The sequence below is a fragment of the Parasteatoda tepidariorum genome, chromosome 2, assembly GCF_982258835.1.
Source record: "Parasteatoda tepidariorum strain Cologne lab strain chromosome 2, Ptep-v5.0, whole genome shotgun sequence".
Lineage (NCBI taxonomy): Eukaryota > Metazoa > Arthropoda > Arachnida > Araneae > Theridiidae > Parasteatoda > Parasteatoda tepidariorum.
In genome coordinates this window covers 48,013,111-48,040,554 of record NC_141756.1, presented here as the reverse complement: position 1 = coordinate 48,040,554, position 27,444 = coordinate 48,013,111, and the positions used below count along the sequence as shown (strand labels likewise).

The window sequence follows — 27,444 nt, the reverse complement described above, 5'->3', positions numbered from 1 at the left end:
ATTAGCGCACCAAGAAGGAGTCGTCAAAATGAAACGAAATTTTACATAAGTGTAATGACTACTTTGATGTAAGTAAATGATTAGAAAATCAAAGATTATCGTTTTTCTTTGATTTTCTAATCATTTACTTATATCAAAGTAGTCATTACGTATGTAAAATTTCGTTTCATTTTGACGACTCCTTCTTGGTGCGCTTATTTTTTTCTCCATGAGTGTATTACAGTCAAATTGAGACACTGCATGGTTACCGCTTTTAAATGACTTAAGGAAGCTAAAATACTGGAGAAATTTTTCAGCGTAAATTCTGCTTCATCTCCATTGGTATATTAAAATTTAAAGTTTAAATAAAAGTGATTTCAGATAAACCTAAAATCAACCTTAAAGTTTTAAATGTTGCAAAATTGGCTTCAAAATATCAAATCGCAGACAAATTAGTGTAGGAGAACTTCTACTAAGTGAAATACAAAGTAATTTGTTTGTATTTTGATATTTTCAAAATATCAAAAAGCAGACAAATTAGTGCAGGAGAACTTCTGATAAGTGAAATACAAAGTAATTTGTTTGTATTTTCATATTTTCAAAATATCAAAAAACAGACAAATTAGTGCAGGAGAACTTCTGGTAAGTGAAATACAAAGTAATTTGTTTGTATTTTGATATTTTCAAAATATCAAAAAGCAGACAAATTAGTGAAGGAGAACTTCTGGTAAGTGAAATCCAAAGTAATCCTCTAATGATTTCTTTGTATTTTGATAGTTTATTTTCCGAATTTTCCTGTTTCACTTTAGGTATACCAAAACTCGCGTTTTTTATACTTTAAATTTTAAAATCACTTGTAGCGGTGAAAAAGAATTTGCCGTGTAGGGTTTCTCCCGTGGTATAGCGCCTTTTAAACTTACCGGAAAATCCTGATCCTATTATTATATTCTTGTGTCCAGGCACTCTATCAAGGAGAAAAACCTCATCTGGAGTCAGCTGTAAATCATATGCATTTTAAAAATCAACTCTATTTATCTATGAAACATTGTGCATTTCATTTATTTCACATTTTCTTAGAGAATTTACTGCATAATAAAAACTTCGTACATAATTTTTTTAATTAGATTTAGAATAGTGTAGTGAAGTTACTAGTATAGCATTATTAGTATAATAATATTATTTCCCTTTTGAATAAAAAAACATGCGTTTACAATTGTACTCTTCACGCTTTAAACTTAGGAAAAGAAAATGTTACTTAGTGAATGATGCTGAGCAATATATTGTTATAAAATTTGTTGGTTTGGTATTGTTTGAAGGAAATATGATATATTCAAAATAATGGAGCTAGTATGAGACACATGTTGAAAAACTTACAATTTTTTTAGTAATAAAACAGGATTTGAGCTTACTCAGTAAGAAATAAATTATACTATAAGCATTTATTCTTAACACAATGAGTATATAAGGGGGAAAAAATCTAAATGAAGCTAGCGAAAAAAGATGGTTCTTTGCAATCGTCGACTTGCTCTTGTCAATCATGTTTTTTTAGACAGATTGAATATCTATATCTATTATTGAGGATGAGAAAAAAACCGTAACCAGAAACTTTTTTTCTCTTATAATTTCCAAAAAATTACAAGGTTAGGTTTGTCCTAAAAAGAACTTCATTGGGACATTCAAAAACAATTTACATATCCGATTGATATTAGACATTAAAAGAAGGCTATTCCTATTTTCAAATAAAAGTTTCAGACGTCAAGAAAGGCTTATTCTAGAATGTTCTTTCAGGTCTTGTTGCAAAGGCTCGTTATTTTGACAACTGTCCCGAAGTGGTGTTCGTTTATGCGAGTCTTAAAGCGAATAAATAAGAGTTTGATGGGGCATTTTCAACATCTCCTAGAAGAACGACGACCTCCTCACAGATCAATTAGGAATCCGTCATAATGAACATAAACTGCGCAGTGGGGAATTATAAGAGAGACATTACAATGCTTAGGCTCCTAAAATGCGCAGTGGTGAGAAATACGATATTTGTCAGTACGTTCGGACTACTAAAGAATGTAGTATTTTGTTTGTGGTACTTGGTAACCAGTGCGGAGACCTGGTCTCTTCTAGGAGAAGTTGGCAAATCAGGATTGTCAGGAGCCTGGATCCAAATTGACACTTTTGAATTGACCAGGAAGCGAGTAGTGAGGTAAGTAAAGTCGAAAAGCGTGTCTTCGTTTTGCATACACTTTTCTCTTCTGCAGATTTTTCATTGATATATAAAATTGTTATGACGTAAATTGTACAAAAATAGAGAGAAATTTAGAAAAAACAGAGAAGCTACTCTGTTTTTTCTAAAAACAGAAATATGCATAACTATTTAACTACCTTTGATAGCGGCTGCTGTCAGAACTGTTTTGGTAAAATTTTGTCAAAACAAAAATTAAAAGATAATCGAAAAATCTTGATTAGGGAAAGGCTTTGTATTTTGCATGTATCTAAAGATACTGCCAAATAGAGTAATAATGCACCACCAATTTATTTATGAAAATTAAATAAAGAGGATAAATGCATCTTTACAATTGTCTCTTTCCGGAGCTACCCTTCCTACTGTTGAGTTTGATCGAGAGGAGATACCTAAAAAACTGCTTTTTGCCACCTGTAGAACATTATTATCATCAGATTTGGTTAGACAGTCCTGAGTAAACCAGTGCCTTTTCCTGAATTCTGCTCCATTGCATTACATTTTTGACACCTGCACCCTAGTTTCTTTCCTAGGTAACAAGGAAGTCAGTTTCCACCAACTTCATCCACCTCAATCTAGGTCTACACTTTTTTAACGGTTTTATGAAAAAGATTTTTTTTAATGTAGAATCATCATTCTAAATATATGAGCCACCCAATTTATCCGGTCCATTTTTATGAGCATAAAAACGTATATATGGATTTTATATAAGTCCAAGTTATGTCTTCTCCAAACATAGTCGATTTCTATCCCACCGACGAAAGCTCGAGAAACTCTTCACTCGGAACAGAACACTCGGTGAACAATTATCAACAAATTCAGCTGGAAAAGTTTTCACTGTGAAATTCCCGAATTCCATGCATAAATTTATAATAATCATTTTGCTCCAACGTGATTTACAGTTTTGCATGAGAAATGGAAACTAGTCTCACGAAAATACCGCCCATATGACCAAAAATGGCTGAACGGCCTCGCAGTCTAAAGCTATTTCTCAAACCTTTCACCGATCCCGAGCACGTTGTGTGTTATGCGCGAAGTGTGTTTCATAGTAATATCACTAACATTAATTTCTGGACTAATCTTGTGTATTAGTTCGGTAATAATGGAACACAGTGTATAATTTAGAATTCCAACAATATATGATGCTTCAATGTAATTTATTTACCGTATACATGCAGGTCTCCACAATAGCTGGTTCTGCTTCTAAAAGAGGTAAATGTTTAGTGACATGATCTTTCAAAATTTGTTCATACTCCACATATGATGCTGATTGGTCTCTTTTGTCTGGATCACACATAGGTCCTCCATGATAACACACCTGTAAAAATTTTAAGCTTCTTTTTTTTTAAAAAAAAAAAAAAAAAATGCTCACTCTTCCTGAGTTTTTAATAATGGCAAAAAAAACTGCTATAATCAAAAAATTTATTACTTTTGCCAGTCCAGGATATTCGATACTAGGTATAGTGTAGATATCTGCATCACCTCCAATGTCAATAACTACAGGGAAACCAGCTTTAGAACTATGAACTCCACCCTCTTTCTCCTTCCAATAATATGCTTTCACTAATATTGGCTGTAATGTAAAATAATTTTCATAGCTCTTCATGCAGTAAAAGATTAAACCAATGTAAAATACAATTCCAAAAATATGTGGAAGAAAGGAAAAAACATCACAAATTAGGGGTAATCATGAATAAGACTGAGTCATACTTTAATAAATATCAGCAAATCATATACCGGTTGTCTAAGAAATGACTAACGTTTTGGAAAATCAATTTGAAAAAACGTAAGGAAACTGAAATGTATGGTTCACTGCGTTCTGCTTGGGAAACCTGTTAATTTATTCTCACGAAGTTTCAGAATTAATTACAAAGTTCGTCAACAGATGACGCTATTGACAAATTTAACTTTCAAGTTGCATATCATTTTGAAATATTTGTATGAGTGTCTGTTATATTTTCCCTTAAACTGCTTTGTAGTTTATTCTTCTGCCAACGCCATCTGTTGATAAATTATAAACTTTATTTTTTTAACTAGGAGGAAATAAGTTCTTTAGTTTTTTACGAAGTAAGCAGCAAACCGTAAATTTCTATCGAGTTTCCTTTCTTTTTTTTAGTTTATTTTTTAAATAGCTGGTCCTTTTTGGGATACCCGGTGTGACGATATGCGTCGTCGTAATATTAAGTCATAATGCAGTAGCATAATATGCAACTACGTTTGGGAAGTTTTAACATGAATATATTAATATGACATTATACCATATTACCATAGTACCTAAAGTAAAATGCAGCTGTATTGAGCTTATATTGCAAAGTGTTTTTCATGAGTTCCTTTTACTATGTCGTGTTTTAATTTTCCAAATTGAATACTTCAGTATTTTTAAACATTCCAGATGCATAATTCAAATATAAATTTTGTAACATTTTAAATATTAAAGTAGATAGATAAAATACATCTATTTTAATTCTCAGTAACTGATTTATTACTTAAAATTTTTATTCTTCTCTATTTAATCATATTAGAGTAATCATATTAGAGTATTTATAACTATTAGTTTCAGATTTTCCCATACTTTAGACTAAACGCTTTATCGATAAAAAAATAAAATAAAATAAATAAAAATTTAATTAAAAAAATAAAAAGGTGAAAGGTTAAAAATATGCATTTACGTTATTTACAGAGAATGCATGTTGCATAATTAGGAAGGTTTTGTTACAGCAGGTAAATGTCGCAGTGCTTTAAATTTTTTATGTTAAAATAAAGATACCTTTAGGGGTAGATCAGGCATGAGGTTTGGAACGAGCAACTTCTTCGTCCATGCACCTGCGCACACAATCACTGATGGAACTAAGAGACGTTGCTCAGAAGTATTGATTTCTATATGATTACCTTCTGGTACAATGTCCATCACTTCGCAATTGTGCCACAAATGCCCACCTTTTGCGATGAACAAATCCTAAAAGAAAGATAACGCAAGGTCAGATAAAATCAATTGAATTAAAATAATGTAGGTCGTGATTTAATAAAGTTCAAATTAAAACTTCTGCGAATCGTACATAAATAAGAGAATGTTTGCATTGAAATTTGCATTAGAGTTTCCATGTTGGAATTCTTTCAACTGATCAATTCTGTATGAATGCTACGAACAAATTCAGAAATATTGAGTTTGTTCAAATATATTATTGAAACATATTTTAGGTGATTCTGGATTAAAACAAAGTATCTTGGACTTAAAAATTATTGTACATGCAGTACGTATGGAGACGCTCTAGTGTACCCTCCATTCATACTAAAATATCACTTTAACTACCTTTTAAGTTTTTAATTTTGATGGTCACGTTTCAAAGAAAAAAAGGAGGTGTTGCCACGCAGTGGAGCTTTACCGTAACTACTGTTCATACTGTAATATGCTTTCAACTTCCATCAACTTTTTAACTTTGTAAGTCATGTTTCAATGTGAAAAAGTGGGGGCTATCGTATCGTGGCTCTTTATCGTAGCCACTATTCGTAATAAAATATACTTTCAACTATCTTCAAATTTTTTATTTTTACAGGTCACGTTTCAAAGAGAAAAAGTGGGTGTTTCCGTATAGTGGCTCTTTAACGTAGCCACAATTCATACTAAAATATGCTTTCAACTCTCTTCAAAGATTTTAATTTTGTAGGTCATTTTTCAATGAAGAAAGTGGGTGTTTTCGTATAGTGGCTCTTTAACGTAGCCACTATTCATGCTAAAATATGCTTTTAACTCTTATTATGTATTAATTAGAGTTAATTATTATGCCTTAATTATGTATTAATTATTACATTCATTCCAAAATATGCTTTCAACTTCTTTCAAAGTTTTTAATTTTGTAGGTCATTTTTCAATGAAGAAAGTCGGTGTTTCCGTATAGTGGCTATTTAACGTAGCCACTATTCATACTTTAATATGCTTTTAACTCTCTTCAAAGATTTTAAATTCTTAGGTCACGTTTCAATGAAAAAAGTTGGTGTTGCGGTATAATACACGTACAGAGGTGCTTTAACGCAGACACTATATACTAAAATATTGTTTCAACTCTTTTCAAAGTTTTTAATTTTGAATGCCACGTTTCAATGAAAAAAATCAGGTGTTTTGCTGTTGCCAAATATGTTTTATAGTGCAACTATACCCGTGACCACTGGGAACCGTCTTTAACACTTTTCTTGAACCCATGGTTTATAATACCTGTACACAAAGTTTTATTTCCTTCTCTTGAACGTAATATTAGCCGAGAAGTAATGTGTTGACAATGTTATTTATAATCATCCTTTATGGTCTGAATCTGAATTTCATAAAACCTTACCTAACTCCCGAACAGTTAGATTCTTTTCACATAAAAACCACTTTTATAGTGATTCAAAATCATGACATTCGTTAACACAGCTTTTTTACATTAGACTCGATTAACGCGAGGTGTCCAAATTATGCTTAGCTATTTAGATTATAAAATTTTAAGTCATTTTCAAAAAATAGTTAAAAGATATTAAAAGGATATTTTTTATTTAGTTTTGAAAAGAAAAATTTAATTTAAGTTGTATATAAATAGTATTCACTTTCGTAAAGCACATGTTCATAAAAGCTCCTAGATTAGCTTGTACTCAGGGGCCTCACCAGATTATCAGGGTCCATGGCCCATTTGATTTAAAAACTGCATCACGAGTTCCCAAAATTTATCTTTTAACATGAATCTGAGTTAAATTTTTTTAAATATTCCTTTTTCATCTATAGAAAAAACATTTTAAGCGTTTGGTTTAAATTGAAACCGTTGATATTTATTTAGTTTTGAAAAAAAATTTAATTTAAGTAGTTTGTAAATACTGCAGCACGAGTTACCAAAAAGAAAAATTATGAATTTGATTTAATTTTGAAATTGAAACCGTTGATATTTTTAAGTTTAATTCAAGAGTAGTTTTTAACAATGAATTATTTTCATGTATTCATTTTTTATCAATAAAAAAAGGTATCAAGCATTTGGTTCAAATGAAAAACGTTGATATTTTCAAGTTTAATTAGAGAGTAGTTTTTAGCAATGAATTATTTTTAAATATTTTTTTATCAAATGCATCTCAAAAGTTTGATTAAAAATGTTTATTTATTTATACTTAATATCCATTTATTACAGTAAAGTTTTTTTCTAAATATTCCTTTTTTTTAAGAATGAAAACTCATAGTAAGTTTTTTATTCTAAACAAAACCGTTGCTATTTTCAAGTTTCACTCAAAAGTAGCTTTTTGCAGGATTCAGAGGAAAAGTGATAATTTTTTTAATTATTGATTTCACTAATTTGTGTTCATTAAATATGTTAGTAAATATAGTAATAAGAAAACATTATCTTGTGATCATACACAAAAATAAGTTTCAATAGTCATTTCTCGTTGTGTCTCAAACTTTTATTAATTTTCTGATTTTTCATTTTCAATAAAAATTAGACAAAATTCTTTTTGGAAATTGAGTTTGTTTTGCAGCATTTAATATTTTTCTACAAAATATTATTGAAAAAAATACAACTTGTGCATTATGGGTTAAAAATTTTACACTGTTGATATGTATAAGGTTTTCCCAAATTAAAAGTGGACACGTGCGATTGCATCAAAATTACTACAGCAGCGCCACCGAACAGGAATATAAAGCATATGACGTTCAACAGTGTAAGTTGTTCGTGATAGAAAACATTGATCAAAAGTAAAGTCGTACTACACATGGTTGCGTCTAGAAGGAAATTGATTTCCTGCCCAAAGGGAGCACTATCGATTCAACACAATAATACAGTACTCTGTCGAAACTACGGAAAGCAATCATAAGTAAATGGCGCGGTCTGCTCACGCAAGAAACATCTCAGGCAAGTAACAATGCTCTCCCGTGTAACATAGACGACTTTACAAAATTTCCAATGAGATGAGTTGGAACACCCGTCGTACAGTTCAGATTTGTCTCTCTGTGACTTCCACATTTTTGGGCCACTTATAAAAGCATTACTGGGTGTATGTTTAAATTCAGATGCGGAAGTGAAGGAAGCTGTGCAAGACTTCATCCAGAATGAAGCAAAATCTTTCTACAGCAAAGGACTGCTACTTAAACGAAGGGGTCATCTGTGTTAAATCGCCCATGGCTATTTCCTGATTTCCCAAAAAGATTTTTTTTTCATTGACTTGTTCACTTTTCATTTGAAAAATCCTTATATAAATGCAAATTATAGTAATAAATGCAAATTATAATGTTTGATTTACCTGAATTGTCAAAACGCATTTATGTGCAAAAAGAACACCTCCACTCTTGTCATATAGAAGAGCGTGTGGTTTTTCACTGTAGTTCAAGACTCTATTAAACAAATCTGATTTTGTTTCAGACAAATCTAAATGCTCCGGGCTATAAGTCTGCATATTCTTTAGACAACTTTGATAAGCCTGTTCCTCTTCCGGAGTCTTGAACATGCACAAGATTCCAGTTGTCCTAAAAAATGAAATCCGATATTTCATTTTTCACAATATACCAAAGAAAATTGTCTTTAAAAATTTTGATAAGCATAAGTATATGTATGCAAACACTCTCTTAAAAGTTTAAGTTGAAACTTGTATATTTCAGAAGAATAAATAGCATTTTGCAATTTTTAATTGACATTTTCGAAACGTTGACGTTAGCAAAATGACGATTTTTTTCGAAAACAGAGTGGAAATTTGACTTGCTGTAAGACTATTTTTATTTATGTACGAGTTTTTTTTTTCGAACACAAATTTTTTCTATACACAAGTTTTTTTTTTCCAAAATTCCTATTTGTTCGAAAGTTAATGCAATTTTAAGTGCCATTGCAATTTTTTTTCTTTAATTAATGACTATTTGTCCTAGCTATAGCTCTGCCGCGTGCATGTGCACATGACAATTTATTTAATGTTGTACATAATCTGTTATTTTTTTTCAGGTACAGTTTTTTTTTCAAATTTAGGCAATCTTCCATTTTTTTACCACTATCATATCAGTAAAATTTTGCATAGTAAATGTATAGTAAAATTATAATAATTATATGTTTTATTAATAAAATGTTTTTGACTGGGGAAAAAATCGAATTTCAAATAAAATACTATGATAAGTGAGCTACTACGATAAGGGATGGAGAACAGAGCGAGCAATGCGCGCAGCTTTCTAATATTAATTTTAAGAAAATTAATTACATTTTTTAATGTTTTTTATTTTATCTCAAAAAACGACGATTGGACTGTATAAGGGTCAGGGAACTGGCCTTGCATCAGACAGATTCTGTGTTTGAATCCCGGACGTGGCATGGATGTTCTTCCATTCTCTGTACTATCTGTCCTTACTGTGGAAGCAACGCTGGCCCAACCTAATATGGTGCCCCTGAAAGAGTGGTCAACAAATCTGACTTGTAATTGCCTGAATTTACGAAATTTTCACGCGTGTAGGCATTTGAAATAAAAAATAAAAATAAATTTGTCTTAAAATATATATTTATTTTTATTTGGTCAAAAAAAGCAAATTCGCTCAGTTAAGTTTATAGTCAAACATTCTAGCACGTCTAACAAAGGAAAAATTATCGGTCTTTCGAGGAAATTTAGTCAAATAGTCCACTGTTCATAATATCATTTTATCAAATTCATCACCAGTAATAGACAACTGAGAAGATCTTGATAAGCTTCTTTGATTTTTACTGTCGAAACTATATTTTTTCCCTTTATTTTAAACTAGCCGCCTCTGTCCGCCACGCTAAAGGTTTTCAGAAATAAAGTTTTTTAAAACATAGCAGGAAATCTGGAGATTAGTGGACAATTAAAGTGTTCCTGTCCTGCAATTTTGTCTTAAATTCCTATTTTATATATTATATAGCTACAACGCTTAAGAAAAAAAAACTAAAATGCTAAATACATGAAAAGAACACGAAAACGAATTAATTTTTTATGGTATCAATTTCTATTTCTATATAATTTTTTATGTTATTAATTTCTATTTCTATATAATTTTTTATGTTATCAATTTCTATTTCTATATAATTTTTTATGTTATCAATTTCTATTTCTATATCGCTACAAAAATTATCTTCTTCGCTTAAGAAAAAAAAAATAGAGCGTGGAAAGAAGAAGAAAAACTTAATATAACAATTGGGTATAATATGAAAAAAACACAACTACTTCGATTTAGTAGGAACAACATATGACGCAATGCTAAACGAATGGAATTTAGTTGTTGTTTATTTAGTTATTGTTATTAGTAGTTGTTGTTATTTGTTTTAGTTGTTGTTGTTTATTTAGTTGTATTTAGTTTCGATAACTTTTCTTTATAATGCAATAAAATCTGGCGAGCAGCTATTTAAACGATCGAACACTTCGTTTGTTTATTTGTGGCTTGAAGTTAGGCTCGCAGAAAATGCCGTTCATGGGTTAAATTTAGTAGGAACAACACAATCTGTGACGTAGGCTATATTATACCCAATTATGAACAGCGACAAATATATCAAAGCGAAGCGTTCTATTTACGTATCGAATATGTTGTCACATTTTTAATACAAAAGTTAAACTTTTCACCACTTTGATAAATGTAAACTAATGCAAACCTTACAATTAAATTATTAATTCCTTCGTATATTATTGGTTTAAGTTATCGAAAATTAATATTTCAATTGTAAGGTTCGCATTAGCATACATTTATAAGAGTGGAGAAAAGTATATGCATTTTTCAATAGTTTCTTGAATATGGCTCTTTGAAGACGAAAAAGCATAGATTTTCTTACAAAATGACTGATAACTAAGAAACTAATCCAAATTTTTGAAAAAGAAAAAAAATACTTCTTCATTATGTCAAAACACAATCCGAGTTTCACGTCTGGGCGAGGCTTCTGTGGCGATATATTGTGATTACAGACACACACACAGCCGCGTTTATTATTATGTACTAGCCGCCTAAGGCGGCCAGCTGTCCGCCACGCTAAAGGTTTCCACAAATAAAGTTTTTTAAAACATAGAAGGAAATCTGAAGATTAGTGGACAATTAAAGTGTTTCTGTCCTGCAATTTTGTCTTCATATCCAGTTCTGCTGCAGATGTGTTATAGCTCTTGAGGATGTTTGAAGATGTAACTTTGCTATGGTAACCTAACCTATAATATAACTATCAGGTGGAGACTTGTTTTTTTTTTCTTAAAAAAAGGCCTCAGAAATTGTAAAAGCATACAAAAGTTGCTTTAAATACATGAAAAGAACACGAAAACGAATTAATTTTTTATGGTATCTATTTCTCTATAATTTTTTTATGGTATCAATTTCTATTTCTATTTCGCTACAAAAATTAACGTCGGGTAGACTATATTTGAGGGTGCCCCTTGATTCTCGCCAAGTTGTGATCGCGGTTGATCGCCAAGCTGGGCGATGTTGAAACCCAATCGTGATTCTCAACGGTTTAGATTTTAGCGTTATTAATGTTCAACGGTATACGTAATTTCAGAGGTCCATTAGTTCTTCGTTAGATACCGGCTGGTAAGGTTACTTTTACTTCTGGTCAATAAGATCGAAGGTATGTGGGCAGTCATAAAAAGGGACTTTATTAAAAAACGTCATCACCAGTTCGGTACCACAAACGCCATTTTCGATTCATATTTCGCCGAATTTATGTGACGATGGAGGTACACAGATTCTATTCACGATAAATTTAGACAGTATCTAACTGTTATTAGATAATTCTGTGCACCTAAATCTGAGTATATTCAAGCTTAATGAAGAAGTGAGTTGTTTTTTTTTTCCTTTTCTTTCTGCACCTACTCCATTAATTTTTGCTTCGAGTCAAAATCCTTTTTATTGGATTTATTAATTTTGCTTATATTGGGTTCATTGCAAGCTTTATCCGATGTTTTGTTGAAATTTTCCAATGTTTTTTGAAATATCATTATGTTTTGGCCGTTATTTCTGTTACCACGGTGTTCCGCGCAAACAGGAATAGCGCCAAACATAAGGCACCAATTTCGTCAAGGGGCATCCTCAAGTATAATTTTCCCTTATCGTCTTCGCTTAAGAAAAAAAAAAAAAAAGAGCGTGGAAAGAAGAAGAAAAACTTATTATAACAATTATGAACAGCGATAAATATATCAAAGCGTAGCGTTCTATTTACGTATCTAATATGTTGCCACATTTTTAGTACAAAAGTTAAAGTTTTATTCACTTTGATAAATGTAAACTAATGCGAACCTTACAATTAAATTATTAATTCCTTCGTATATTATTGGTTTAAGTTGTCGAAAATTAATATTTCAATTGTAAGGTTCGCATTAGCATACATTTATAAGAGTGGAGAAAAGTATATGCATTTTTCAATACTTTCTTGAATATGGCTCTTTGAAGACGAAAAAGCATAGATTTTCTTACAAAATGACTGATAACTAAGAAACTAATCCAAATTTTTGAAAAAGAAAAAAAATTCTTCTTCATTATGTCAAAACACAATTGTAAATTGCAGCAAACAAATAAATTTCACGGACGCCTTTTTAATGTTATTCAAATGAACTACTAGTTCTACAGATGAATAAACAGATACAAATTAAAACTTAATAAACATTTATTAATTCTAAAGCAATCTCAATTTAGTGATATTTACAAAACCTAACTAATTCGAACACTAAATAATCAACACAAAACATTTCAAGAAGGTTGCCAACATAAAAACCAAAGTTAAAGAATAAAAATTAAATGAAAGCAGCAGCAGTCAGAGTCACGTGACACCAACTATAAAAACATATTACAATCTCTAACATACTCCCACCTTGCAAAGTTAGGCTTATTGAACTTTGCAACCAAAATTTTACGAAAGTTGGAACTTTAAACTACTAGAGCTAAAAATAAAAAGAATGCTCATAAGTCCAACCGAACAGGAACTTTGATGATTCTTCCCGACTTAATTTTAGGAAAATAATTCACCTCTAAAGCTTCATTGTTTTCTACAAAATCGTCAGTCCTTCTAGCAGCTTTTAAGACCTCAATATCAGTTTTGGTAGACACTTCTAATGGGTAAAGCCTTTGAAATGGACGGATCCTTTCCCCCTTACTGGTCCTCAGTTTTGCAACTCTAGGAATACCATCTTTACCAGGAAAAATTTCTAAAATAACTCCAAGTGGCCAATCGATGCGACGGACATTGTCATGTCCTATTATCACAACATCACCAACGTCTAAAACGTTATTTCTTCTTACCCCTTTGTGGACTAAAAGAGCAAGGTATTCATTTCTGAATCTTTGTCTGAGATTTTCACGTAGCTTCTGTAAATACTTTATTCGTTTTATGAGGCAAGATCGGTCTACATTATCTAGATCTGGTGTTTCGCTGTTACCGCCACCGTGAATAAACATTTCGGGTGTCAACAGTACTAATTCATTTGGATTATCTTGTATGTAAGTGAGTGGCCTTGAATTTATTACTGACTCACAGTCACCCAATATCGTGTAGAGTTCTTCGTAATCGATGGTATATTTCCCTAGAACTCGACGTAGCAGTTCTTTGAGCATTCTGACCATTCGCTCCCACCACCCACCCCACCATGCTGCGGTAGGTGGAATAAATTTCCAAGTGATTCTCTGAGCGGTTGAGTATGCGGCTATTTTGTCCCAATCTAATGCTTTCAATGCTCTGTTGGCTCCCACAAAATTTGTGCCGTTGTCGGAATAAAGGATTGAAATCCGGCCTCGTCTGGCAATGAATCGTCTGAGGGCTTGGATATAAGCATCTGTGGTGAGTGATTGTACCAGTTCAAAATGGACCGCTCGGTAAACGGCGCACGTAAATAAAACGATCCAAGCTTTTCCTTTTGACTTCAAGTAGAGAGGACCAGCATAATCTACACCACTTACCTCGAAGACTTTTGTCAAGGTAACTCTTTCTCTAGGCAGCGGAGCGAAGGGAACTTCAACTGGTTTAGATTTGAAACGCTTGCATGTCACGCATTTAGAAATGACATCTTTTACTAACTTTTTAGCCTTAAGAATCCAAAACTTCTCCCTAAGTCTGACAAGTACGATAGAAGAACCAGCATGCATTGATTTCTCATGCTCTTCTCGTATTAACTTCATAGCGAAACTATTACCAGGTAAAAGAATGGGAAATTTAAAATCTTCAGTTTCATCACTATTTACAAGTTTGGTTCTTATTCGCAGTAATCCCTTTTCATCTCTAAATGCTTGCATTTTGTTAAGAAACTTCTCATCTTGAAACACTTTTAATTGCATGGATTTGAGCACTTGAGTTTCTGCTTCTTTGAATTCTTCATAGCTCAAGTTACCTTTTAATTTATTTTCATGTGATGTGTTATGTATGAAAAGAAGAATCCATGACACCACTCTGATGTTTCTATTGTAAGAGGAAAAATGATCGCTCCATATTTCTGTAACTTCAATATTTACAATTGAAGATACGATCGTTCTTCTTTTTTCTCTAATCACTTCTTCTTCATTGACATCTTCCTCTGAGTCGTTAGTTGGCCATTCACGGGATGGAAGGTACAACCAACAGGGACCCTCCCACCATTTTGACTGGCACAATTGCTTAGCTGAACAACCTCTACTTGGCCGATCCGCGGGATTCAAGGATCCAGGTACATGTCTCCATGCTTGAACTGGTGTCAGTTTCCTAATTTCTTGAACACGGTTCTGTACGAATACACCCCACGTTTCTTCTCTTTTCAACCAAGCTAACACTGTGGTGGAATCTGTCCAAAAATACACATTGTGGGTTTTAAACTCTTTTCGTACCTCAGTGGATAGACGAGCAGATATTGTGGCACCAAGAAGTTCTAATCTTGCAATTGTTGTCTCTTTTTTCCCACAAGGGGCAATTCTTGTTTTACTTTGTACCAGCTGTACATAAACATTAGTCATATAACAAACTCGCAGAAAGACTACTGCCGAATAGGCATACTTGCTTGCATCACAAAAAAAATGAAGTGAAATATTTTCAACTCCCTTATCGCAGTGCAACCATCTTGCTACCTTCACATTCTTCAAACATTCAAGCTCATTTAACCATCTTAGAAATTCTTCGCCCGTTTTTTGATCAACTTCAGCGTCCCAATCAATTTTAGACTTCCACAAATTTTGTAACAAAAGTTTTGGACGCATCATCACTGGACAGGTTATCCCTATGGGATCAAAAACTTTGTGTGAAGCTGATAAAATATTTCGCTTTGTGATCACTTCATTCTTTGTTTCATTAACATCAGGAATATTTATGGAAAGAGTATCACTTTGTCTGTCCCATATCATTCCTAGAATGTTTGTTGACCTTACAGTGGATTCAGCGGGATTAGTGAACTCCCACTCTCTTAAATCAAATTTTCTTTCAGCCATAATTTCTGTGGCAACTTCAATAAACTGTTCTAACTCTTGCTCAGTTTCAACACTAACTAAACAATTATCTACATAAAAACTGAGTAGCAGTTGGCGGATAATGCCTTCAGGATATCTTCCATTTCCTTGTGTGGCTTCATCTAGTTTGTTTTCTAAGTGGTATCGTATAACAAGCTTAAGCCCGTCCCGCCCCCGTAAGGGGGCATCCGGGGGCACTCCGAAAGTTCGAAGTGAGCGTAACAGTTCAATTACATGAGCAAACATATTCAAAATTTTCAAATTAGAGTTTTAACAAATAGGTGGAATATTAAATATGAAATCCAGAAAACGGTGCTACTTAGAAATAAACTAAGGAAACAAACACTACAAAGAAAATAAACAGTAACAATCAGAAGAGATATTGATGTCGCATCTTCAGTAGGGGTGCAAAGTTAATAAAAGGAAACAATTTCACATGGAAAATAAAGGATGTTTGTAACTCAGAATATAATTATGGCTGGCACAACAGTACTAAAGTTATCAAATTCCAGTAATTATTATTATTATTATTTTTTTTAAACAGAAAGGACATATATATACCATATATAAAAACTCTAGGAACACAAGTGATTAAAATTTTCAAAATGAGGAATCACATAAGGGCAGAGATTGACAAAGCATGAGACTAAAGCTCCAAAAAAAAAACATTTTAAGAGAAAATTCAAGTAATAATCAAACCATAACAGGAAAGTTAATAAGCCGTGATTTAGGTGTATTTTTCCTAACAAGAGGCAGCAAAAGGCCATCAGGATTCAGGGAGGTGCCTTGTTACTAAACAATTTTCTTATTATTTCCTCAATTCCCTTTTTTATTTTAGGGTTTGACCAATGCTGCTTTATAAACTCGTAGGTGGTTTTTGAATGAAAAAATTTCTCTCTAATGTGCTTAAAATTTGTACACTGGATTAAAATATGTTCCCAATCCTCAACAAGCTGACAGGTACTGCACAGCTGAGCTCCCCCAAAAAACCTGGCTTGATGTTGTCCATGACAGCCGTGATTAGTTAGGAATTGATTTAAAAAGAAATTCCCCATGATTTTCCTCGTTTGAACTTTCGGGAGGAGCTCGAATGTGTGCCTTCCCTTTGTGAAGCTGTCACTCCATCTCTCCTGCCATTCAATCAATTTTTCGCGTTCCAAAGTTTTTCTTGCAGTCCGCCTGCTAGGATCTTCAAACAGGTCGACCGTTGATCTCTCACAGGCTAATTTGGCTAACCTATCAGCTTCTTCGTTGCCCTTATGGCCTGCATGTGCTTTTATCCAATGTAAAGCGATATTGTTTGTGAATTCTTGTTTTATTAAGTGGACTAAATACTCTTTAGAGTTGCTGCTTTCCAAAGCTTGCAGGCTAGACAGGGAATCCGTATAAATTGAGATATTGTCTGTAATTCTTTGTTCTTTAAGCCAACGAATCGACTGGAGAATGGCCCATAATTCAGCCTTAAACACGGAAACGTGATCAGAGATGCGAAAGGTTTTTCTTTCAACAGGTTCTCCCTCCAGATAGGCCACGAAAGCGCATCCTGTCTTAAACTCATTGTTAACTAATATTTTTGATCCATCTGTAAATAATTCTAGTCCTTTATAAGTAGGTAAATGCAGTTGATATTTAAGTAAAATTTCTTCAGCCGGATGATAAATATAAGGTGTAGGTATTGGTTTATAGATTATATGTTCTTCTTCATGTTGAAAAATATTATTAAGTTGAGCTTCTATGTTTACTGCCATATCTAGAGGAATTGTTCCAGCAAGTACTTGGAGAGAGTCAGTAGATGCAGTCTTGTATGCCTTAGTGATAGACAGTAAAGAAGTTCTTTCCATTTTTTTCAATCTATTAATGATTCTTACCTGTTGGGAAAACCAAATTTCTGCTCCATATAAGATAAGTTTCTGAGTGCTGTTTAGGTAGATGAATTTCCGAACATCAGGGCCAATCCCCCAGTCGACCCCAGAGATTCTATTTAGTTTAGCTTGAAATTTAGTAACTTTGCTATAGATAAAGTCAAGGTGAGGCAACCAGGAAAGCTGATAATGCAATCTAAATCCCAAATAATCTATGGTTTCCCTCGTTGCAATGTTAGCCCCACAGAGTTTTATAGTTGGTCGTCTTGAGACCCGATTGGCTTTAGGAAAAACAATCGCGACAGTTTTCTTGGTACTGAATTGAAGATTGTGGGACGTAGCCCAGTTTTCAAATTTCGTCAAAATCATAGTGGCTTGGGGTCCAAGTCTATCAAGAAATGTTCCGTTGAGAAGTAAAAGGAAGTCATCAGCGTATGCGATTATTTGCTCATTAGATTCCCTTTTCATATTTAAAAGAGTGTTCGCTATAAGTAGCCATAAGATCGGTCCCAGACTTGAACCCTGTGGGACTCCTCTTGCTAGAGGTCTCTCCAACTTCTCATTCTGGATATCAAACAGGATCCTTCTGTTGTCCAAAAAACTTGAAATCAACTTAACTAAGTCATAGGAGCAGTTGCAGGAATTCAATTCTTCTATAATTTTGTTCCATAGGACGCTATCAAAAGCACCTTTGATATCAAGGGAAATACCCAGTGCGTGATGTTCATTATCCTTTATTTTCTTAGTTTTCTCAAGTAAGGACTTCATAGCTGTGGTAGTCGATCTACCTCTCCGAAAACCGTGTTGATCTGTATGTAGAATGTTATTAGATTCAAGGTGAAAGATTAATCGATTTGTTATTAATTTATCCAACACTTTCCCCCAAACCGGAAGAAGAGAAATGGGACGATAGTTTTCAGGTTGGTGTAAATCCTTTCCAGGTTTAGGGAGAAGAACTAATTTAGCTTTCTTCCATAATGTAGGGAAATAATTTAGCGAATGACACTTGTTAAGGATTTCAATGAACCATTTTGGTTCCAAGTAGAATATGGATTTAATGACTTCAGGGGGGATGTTATCGGAGCCTGCAGCTTTATTGTTCTTTATACTATTAACAACAACTGTAATTTCATTCTTAGTAAATAGTTGATCTTTGTTACAACTTTCAGGTTCCAGCAAAGGGGAGGGGTGTTGGTCCAATGGGAAATGATATTCCAGGATAGCTTCAACTGTGGTTTTTTTAGTGGTAGTGATAGTTCCATCTGATTTATGTATCTGTTTAAAGTCATGATGGCTATTAAACCTGTCTCTGGCTATCAAATAACCAGGACCAAAGCATTCTTGGGTTGTAATATTTTTAAGATAATTCTTTAGTCTTTCCTTTTTCGTTTTTTTAATGTTTCTTTTATAGATAGCTTTTTCTTTTTTGTATTCTATTTGTTTCTTAATTCTAAGTTGAAGATCCTTTTCAGCTTGAAAAAGTCTTCTTCTTGCTCTCAGCTTCTTTCTTTGTATGGAGAGGTCAATCGACCACCATTTAGGGCTATTTTTATGGCTCTTACATATTTTCTTTTTTGAGCTATGACAAATATTGGTAATCTTCTGAGTTACATCTTCAAGAAAATCGTCCAATTGAGATGTAGTGGTTATCTGTGCTAGAGTGTCTTTCGTCTCCATCACAAGTCTCTTAAAGGATGATGAGAATGTAAAGAGATCCAAGTCATGATAGCTAATGTGTTTCGAAGCAAGAGAGGGTGTTTTTTCCAAAGCTATTGACATAATTATGAGCCTATGGTCACTCATTGTTTCCTCGTCAGATACTTGCCAATCTGTTACCTCGACGTCACCACGGGTAAGTGTGACGTCAATCCAGCTTCGGCCAGTGATTGAGTCAAAGGTTGGAGGAGAGTTAGAATCATTTTCGATATTCATATCCATTAGGATGACAAACTCCACCAATTCTCGACCTCTGTCATCATAAGTGGTATCGTATGGTTGACGCAAGCAAAAAGGGACTACAAGAAACACCGAAGACAACTCTTCGATGACGGTAATGTTTGAGCTCACCTTGTTCGTCGTGCCATAGAAAACGTAGAAAATCTCTATCTGGCTTATGGAGACCTATTTGCAAAAAAGCTTTGCGTATATCTGCTGTTATGCCGAACTTATGGAGGCGAAATCTTGTCATTATGGAAGGAATTAATTCGATCAAATTTAGGCCCTTTTCAACACAGTCATTAAGACTGGGATGTCCCTTTTGTTTAGACGAAGCATTAAACACCGGCCTAATTTTTGTTGTACTGTTCTCCTTCACTACGTGACGATGTGGCATATAGTGACAAGTCAATTTCAGTTCTTCTACAGGAACTTCTTCGATGATGCCTTCTCGTTCCCATTCTTTGAAAACATTTCCATATTCCTCAAACAAATTTTCTGCTTTAAGCTTCCGAGTTGTTACTTGCAACCCTTTTAGTGCTAAATTAAAATTGTCGGGCAAAGGCAAATGTACGTCAAGCCAAGGTAGACTAACAAGGAAACGTTGATCTTCAACTTTAACAGTCTTTAAGAAATGATCTACCGAAGCGTTATAAAGTTCTTTTTTAGTCTCCTGTTCTGATGGATCCTGTATCCCTATGGTATCCAATGTCCACATATCTGATATATCCATTTCTTTCACTAAAAGAGAAGTTACCAACATAGAATTGCATAAAGATGTATCGCTTTCAGGCACTTTTCCCGACAAAGTCCAACCAAGTAAAGTTTCTATGGCGACAAGTCTACAAGTTAATACTTTACGCTGACCTGTCATAAGCTTCCCTATCACGTCAGCTCCAAGAAGTACTTGTACAGGTTGCAATTCATTACCAATATCTGATAAAGTTATCTTCATTTCCTGAAGCTCCTTGATCCACGGACCTGAAGTTACAGGTGTAATGTTATCACATATAGAAGACTGATCCAAAGCTTCCATGTTACAAGTTATGCTGCTTTTAGGATTTCTTAATCGAATTCTATAACATGTGTGTTCATACTTATCAGAGTTAATACCACCAAATAAAGAATGTATAAGTGTTTCTTTTCTTACCGGAGTATATCCCATTTGTTCCACGAGACTTTTCAAAATATACGTTTTTTGGGATCCGGAATCTAATACAGCTCTCACTAGAATTTCCTTGTTATCTGAAACCAGTTTGATTTTTAATGTCTGAAGAAACACTTTGGGACCATAAGTAATGTTAGACATGTTAATCTCAGAACTTTCACATTTCTCACCACTTTCTCCTGATTCTTTACCTCGGGTATCTAGCTTCTCACACATAAGTGGCACATGTCTTTTACCGCATACAATACATTTGATAAACATTTTGCACTTACGTACTGGATGACCAGGATTCAAACACGCAAAACAACACTGGTTTTTTCTTACTATATCTTGTCTCTCGGCTAAGCTCATCCTTTGAGCGGTGAAACAGTCTGAGCTGGAGTGCTTTCCAGAACAAAAAACACATAATTTCTTTACCTCTTTTGAAGCCACAGTAAGTAAATTGGCAGCTGTAGGCACTCTACCTGAAATCAAAGGCTTTCCTTTTTTCTTAAAAGTTTGGCGATTTTCACTTGAACCCAAACCAAATCCAGCCATGGCTAAATTTATTCTTTCCTCTCCTTCAGTTTCGGTTTTCAGGAAATTCATCAAATTGTTCAGTCGTTCTTTAGCATCAGTTGAAGCTGCGTAAGAAGGACTTCTGTTCCATGCTTTCAGGAACTCTTCTTGAAAACAAGATTCAACCATTGGATAAAGTATTGAAGCACATTTATCAGTTGTTACTCCTAGTGTCTCTAATGCTCTAAGGTACGATTCAAGCTTATCATAGAGAGAAGTCATTAAAATTTTTTCATTTTTCTGAACCGAAATTATTAATCTTAATAGTTCGCGAACATAAACTTCTACCAAAAGTTCATCTCTTCCAAACCGAGCTTTCAGACTATCAATTACCTTGGCGTAGTTAGCTCCGGTTGGCGGAAAGCTCTCTACAACTTCTCGCGCTCTAGATCCGCTTACAGTAGCTTGAATAAGGTACTGAAATTTATTTTCGGGAGCAATATCTACATCTTGATGAATCTGTTGGAATTGGCTCCAAAAAGGTAACCATTCCTTGATATCCCCACTGAATTGTCGAAACTCTAATTTGGGTAAATTAAATTTCCTCCTAGCACTAGTAATCATAGAATTTTCGGACTCACCTGCTATTGCCACTGGCGAGTTTACTTGAATTCGCGCCAACTCCAGTTCATGTAATCTTATTCTTTCCCGTTCTTCATATTGCTTTTGCTTTTCATCACATTCTAACTGTTTTTGCTTTTCTTCATATTCTAATCGTTTTTGATCCGCCTCTGCCAATTCTTTATGCTTCCGGTCACTAACAGTTGTTACCAAAATATCTTCAACAAACTGTGGATCTTCGGAATACTGCTTACTTTTCAAAATTGCTTCTTTCAGTTCCGATATTGTGACCTTTTGTGTAATGTTGCGCCAATTTCTTCAGCGACGAACAACAAATCTTCTTTTTTAAATCCTTTTGCTGCTTGAAACATTGTTTCGAATCGGAAAAAATGTCCTGTCACGGACGCCAGAAAATGTAAATTGCAGCAAACAAATAAATTTCACGGACGCCTTTTTAATGTTATTCAAATGAACTACTAGTTCTACAGATGAATAAACAGATACAAATTAAAACTTAATAAACATTTATTAATTCTAAAGCAATCTCAATTTAGTGATATTTACAAAACCTAACTAATTCGAACACTAAATAATCAACACAAAACATTTCAAGAAGGTTGCCAACATAAAAACCAAAGTTAAAGAATAAAAATTAAATGAAAGCAGCAGCAGTCAGAGTCACGTGACACCAACTATAAAAACATATTACAATCTCTAACAACAATTATGTGCCGAGTTTCGTGCCTGGGCGAGACTTCCGGGGCGATATATTGTGATTACAGACACACACACACACACAGCCGCGTTTATTATTATGTATATAGATATAGATACGACAACGAAATTGAGTGAGGAAAAATTTTTCCTAAACATTGTAGAATGTTCCCTTATAAATCAATTTCCACATCAAACAAGCATCGGCAAAACAATATTTGCAGTGACATTAAAACCTGTGAGATTGACATTAAAACCTTGATGTGTTTCAAAATCTAAAAACCTGAGAACCCAACCAGACCATTTAAATAAATTAATTAAAAAGTTAGATTTGAATAAACACTCACTCCATAAGTTTTTTGCCAGATTCTGTTTCTGCTTTCCGCCACATGTCGTAAGAATAAGGCATCATCTCCGCAAAAAAACTCTGTCCATAGCTAGATCTAATAATACGGGATTCGCCTGAAGAACTACCACGAGTATGTGATTGGCTAAACTATAACAAGAATTTCACTTTTATGAATACAGAGAAAAGCAAAAGGGACACACAATAAAAACAGTCTTCACTGAGAAAAAAACTACAGTCAAAACTACCAGAAAATGGTACATTTTACGTTGTTTCTGGCTGCAGTTTTAACCGAAGTGCTCTGGCAATGATTTTGGTAAAATTAGTATCAAAATATTGCGATGCGTGATACAGTTTGATAATTTTATAATGATACCTAAGAGCATCACATAAAAATTCCTTATTTGTTTAAATTTACTACTAAATTTTGTATTTTATTTAAATGTCTAATTCTGATTTTGAAAGTCGGAATTTTCGGTGAGCCGTTACCATAAAAACTGAAAAGTTACCAAATGAATGTTTAAATAACTAATATTTTGATTTTATTAACCAAGACTACGGTTTTCATTTTTAACAGACATGTCAATACTCAACAGTACAATAATTTCAACAGAATCTCGCTCTCCAAACTGCAGCTCCCCCCTTATTTCGGGGATCAAAATTTTCCAAATCCGTTAGAAAAACAATGTATGTTTGTTCTGATTAAATACGTTTTTGTATCTGATTTCGTAACTTAAAATTACGTCTGCACTAATTAGTTTGCAGATATGAGGTCACTCACTCGAGCCATTAAGATGGGAGTCCTAGAACGGGAAGATCCGACTGATCATTAGTTAAAAAGTTATTCAGGGTAATCCATTTTTTTTGTGCACCAAATTCGTTGTGGATCGGTTAAGAATTGCGGATTTGCATAAGGCACATGTATAAATATACATAGAAACGTCCTGCTTTACCTATAAATTTATTTCTCTTACAATGCATCGAAAACGCGGATATTTCTTTTTCTAAATTTGTGAAACTGTAGTCATTTTGTGATAATTAATTTTGTTATTTGATTTATATAATAATTTAATCCTTTCGCGACGAGTTTTTTTTTTTTTTTTTACAACAGAACAATTTTGGTAGCATAAACTATGAGTAGGGCAGCATTATGTACGGTAGTACCATCTATGTTCTGTGAATGAAAATACCTTCAAAAATATTGGCAGGATTGGTGGGAAAGTCTGCAATTAGACAAAGAAGCGTTTTTGTCCCAAAAGATCTTTTTGAAATTTGCTTGGGACTTATTTGTCCCGTTAGGTGCGAAATGGTTAAACAGTGTTAATAAATTAACTATAAGTTCAGTATTTGTTCAGTTGATTCATTTTGTTAAGTTGTAAGTAATAGTTTAGTGTTGAATAGTTAGTTAAATACGTTTTTTTTAAAGAAAACTTTTGTATCTCACAGAAATAAAAACTTAGTTGCTAAGTAAATCTTACTATATATAAAAATCTAATGATGGTGTCGCAGCGCAGTTTTCCATTGCTGTCGGTGCATTTTTATTGGCCAGAAAATCACGTGGTGTGATCCAGTTTTTCCTCATTATTTTCCTTTTTGTTTTGGTTGTAGTCAGCATAAAATTAATAAAAGTCATAAAGTTCTTGCTTTTCTATAATTATTTTTGAATCCCTAACTTAAAGTTATTTTCCTGTACTGCTATTATTACGCTTTTAATTCAAGAGTTTAAAACTAAGAGAATTGCTGTTTTTTTATTATTATAATGTAAATCTGCCTTACATTTTAAGGTAAAGTTATTTAAAAAGGTGGTCTAATCTTATTCACCGTTTAATAATTATTATTTTAGTGCAAATAAAATTAATATACTGTTATAAATTACAGTTAAAGAGATCGGTTAAATGATTTAGAACATAACGATCAGCTTCATGCACAATGAGATGCAGGCAACAAAAAAAAAAAAGGTTTTTAATATATCCTTTCGTTTGGTAAGCGAAAATATTAAATTAAGGATGTGAACTCATGAAATTTGTTTCAACAATATAACGTTATAACAACATAAATGTTATTTAAAAAAAATATTACTTAGAAAAATCACTTCTGTTTACCAATAGATCTAAATATCTAATATATATAATTCTCTTACGTGGCTCCCAAATTTTGGCTGTATTTCTTTTCCGCCGGTGGCAACGTTTGCTTTGTTTTGTTTACGTTACTATTTCTGTTACACGGTGAATCGACCTATGATTGCCGCTAAAAATGTCACATGCCAAATCTATCTGAGGTGACTCAACATATAGCGCTTTTAAAAACGGAAACTGAAATAACCAGAGAACATCAGCTGCGGAAATATCATACTATTAAGCTAGGCAGAAGTGAGTAGTCTTTGTCGATAGATCTCTATTATAGTATTTTGTCGAAAGCGCTTTTTTTCACGAATTTATATATTACGAATTTATTTGACGATTTTTGATTTATATCACGAATTATACTATAGCACATTTCTAATAGGTTTAACGAATTACATGTCATTTATTTGAATTCAAATTTATTTTAATGACTTAGTATTTACTAAAAAAATGTAATTTTTTTATATGGATTTGAATAATTGTTTTGAATTCTTAGAATTGTGTGCATTTGCAATGTACCTAAGTTAGTAGCGAGCGAAGCGATCTTGGTACGCGAAGCAAACCATATAAGATTGCGTAGCAATTTTCGGGGGTTGGCGAGCGTTAGCGAGCAGGGGGTGCAGCCCACTAGTATTTGTATATATTTTTTATTCTTTTTGAAATGGCTGTAGAAAATTTAAACATAAACGGTGATATGGTGCTACATACTGTCCCACCAATTATAGGTGACGGAGCTTATCTTTTCTGAGCATATATATTGTAGGATACTCAAGTTATGACTAGAGAAATCCGTGAAGAAGTAATACAGCACGTAAGGGAGCATTGCGATGAGTTTATCTTATCTCTTATTCCGATCTTATCTCACCACAGGTATGGAAAACAATTTATTATTTCTGCTGCCTTCTGTGTTGAAACGTGCAAAATTCATACTTATGATGGTTCGTGTGATTTAGACTGCCTGAGATTTTAAATTATTACCAAAATTCAATACATAGAGAACTTCGACAATGCATCTCTTGAAAACGGTTTAATTAGAAGTACTTTTAATCAAAGTACTTCTTTGCGTGCAAACAGTTAGTATATACAGACTTTAACAAAGAAAGACACATCAAAACAAGTTTGTTGCATTGCAGATCCTTTTGGTAGAAATAATTTATATGTTGCATAAAACGTATTGGTTAATAACAATATAGGATTATTACCTCTCAGAAAGTATTAATTCAGAGATTATATCAATATACTTGTAATCCTATGAGAAAAAAACTTTAAAATAAAAAAGCACTCTAAAAGATTCTAATTAGAAATCTGAAAATAGAGATACACAATGTTGGTTCTACATTCTCATGCTGAATTATGCAGTAAGCTCCACCTTTTATTTACAACTTGACACAAATGCCCTGCAAGAACTCTTTTTTTTTTAGATAAAATATTGAAGTTCAGGCAATACATCAGATTTTTCATTCAAGTGTATCGAAATGAAACGACCCACCCCCTTTAAATAGGACATAGCTGTGTCGGAGGCCAAACTATGTCAGTCAGGCTTTCTTATTTTACAAAATATGACCTTAAAGTATCATGCTTTTAATATTGGTGTCTATGCGTTTTAAAGATTTTGGACGCCGTCTCCAATACTGCCCAATACAATATTCATAAAGCTTTCCAGTTAACTGCTACCGAATTTATTTAAAATTTAAAAGTTTTTGATGGCATTTCCATGCATTCAGACAAAGACACCATATAAATAGCCGTTTATAACGAAATAGTTTGGTGAAATATTTATGGGCGATTTATAAATCAGCACTTCTTAATCTTTCATGTCATACTTATGAGAAAAACGAACACAATAAAAGGATTTTTTATACATCAAACTTTCGTTACCTGTTCTAGCAAGAGTACTTTTTTACCGAGCAGTGCAAGATGGTATGCTGTCCAAGAACCGACAATACCAGCCCCGATAACAACATGATCGTATTCGGACATGGTGACCGCAACGTTTTAAATCAGAAACCTAAATGTTTAAGTAAAAGGTTTCATTAGTTTTGCTTAAGTGTGAGAATTCAATCAAAAAACAATTGACAGCTTAATAAGTTTTTTAAAAAAAAACTTTATCTTTTTTTTTCATCAGAAATGATTAGAGGTCTGTCTATGAATAAAATAGTAAAGATTGTTAAAAAAAGGGATAAAAAACAGCAACAATGGAACAGTACTAAATCTTAGTATTTTCAGAACATGTAGTTATATTAATCTTTAAGATCAGGGGACGAAAATGTGATAATGCATTTTGAGATAATAATTTTTCCAATTATCTAGGTACTATCTCCAATTGTTATTCTCGAAAAAGTTCAGAAATAAAATGTTTAATTTCACTCTTGTCATAAAAATTAGCACATTTACTGCTTCTTCAGTCAAATTTCGAGACAAATTCGTTTTCGTGAAAGATGCTATTGAATAAAACTAACTGGTACTTACGCTGAATGGAGATGAAAACCACTAAAACATGTCATGAATGTCATTAAATGGCAATATCAATCTAATTTGCAAGTTATATTTTGTATAAACGTTAAGATCGATAGAGGCTGGAAGATACAATTAGCTATCA

At 33.2% G+C, this 27,444-nt stretch overlaps 1 protein-coding gene across 7 annotated transcripts in view; it reads right to left on the bottom strand.

Annotated features, from left to right (window-relative positions):
* Nucleotides 1-27,444, bottom strand: part of LOC122268225 (peroxisomal sarcosine oxidase) — a 53,465-nt gene that overhangs the window by 848 nt on the left and 25,173 nt on the right. For 4 of the 7 annotated variants that reach the window (XM_043054641.2, XM_043054642.2, XM_087157278.1 and 1 more), the window contains one exon: nucleotides 26,724-26,853. Coding sequence is in view for 3 of the 7 variants with exons in the window: in XM_071177492.2 (XP_071033593.2) it covers nucleotides 900-975; nucleotides 3,375-3,527; nucleotides 3,639-3,782; nucleotides 4,977-5,165; nucleotides 8,462-8,684; nucleotides 22,724-22,872; nucleotides 26,724-26,825 (1,036 nt within the window). In the remaining 4 variants the exon portion in view is untranslated. Of the gene's footprint in view, nucleotides 1-899; nucleotides 976-3,374; nucleotides 3,528-3,638; nucleotides 3,783-4,976; nucleotides 5,166-8,461; nucleotides 8,685-22,723; nucleotides 22,873-26,723; nucleotides 26,854-27,444 lie in introns of those variants that run through there. The other 3 variants (XM_071177492.2, XM_071177490.2, XM_071177491.2) reach the window with 1 other exon arrangement.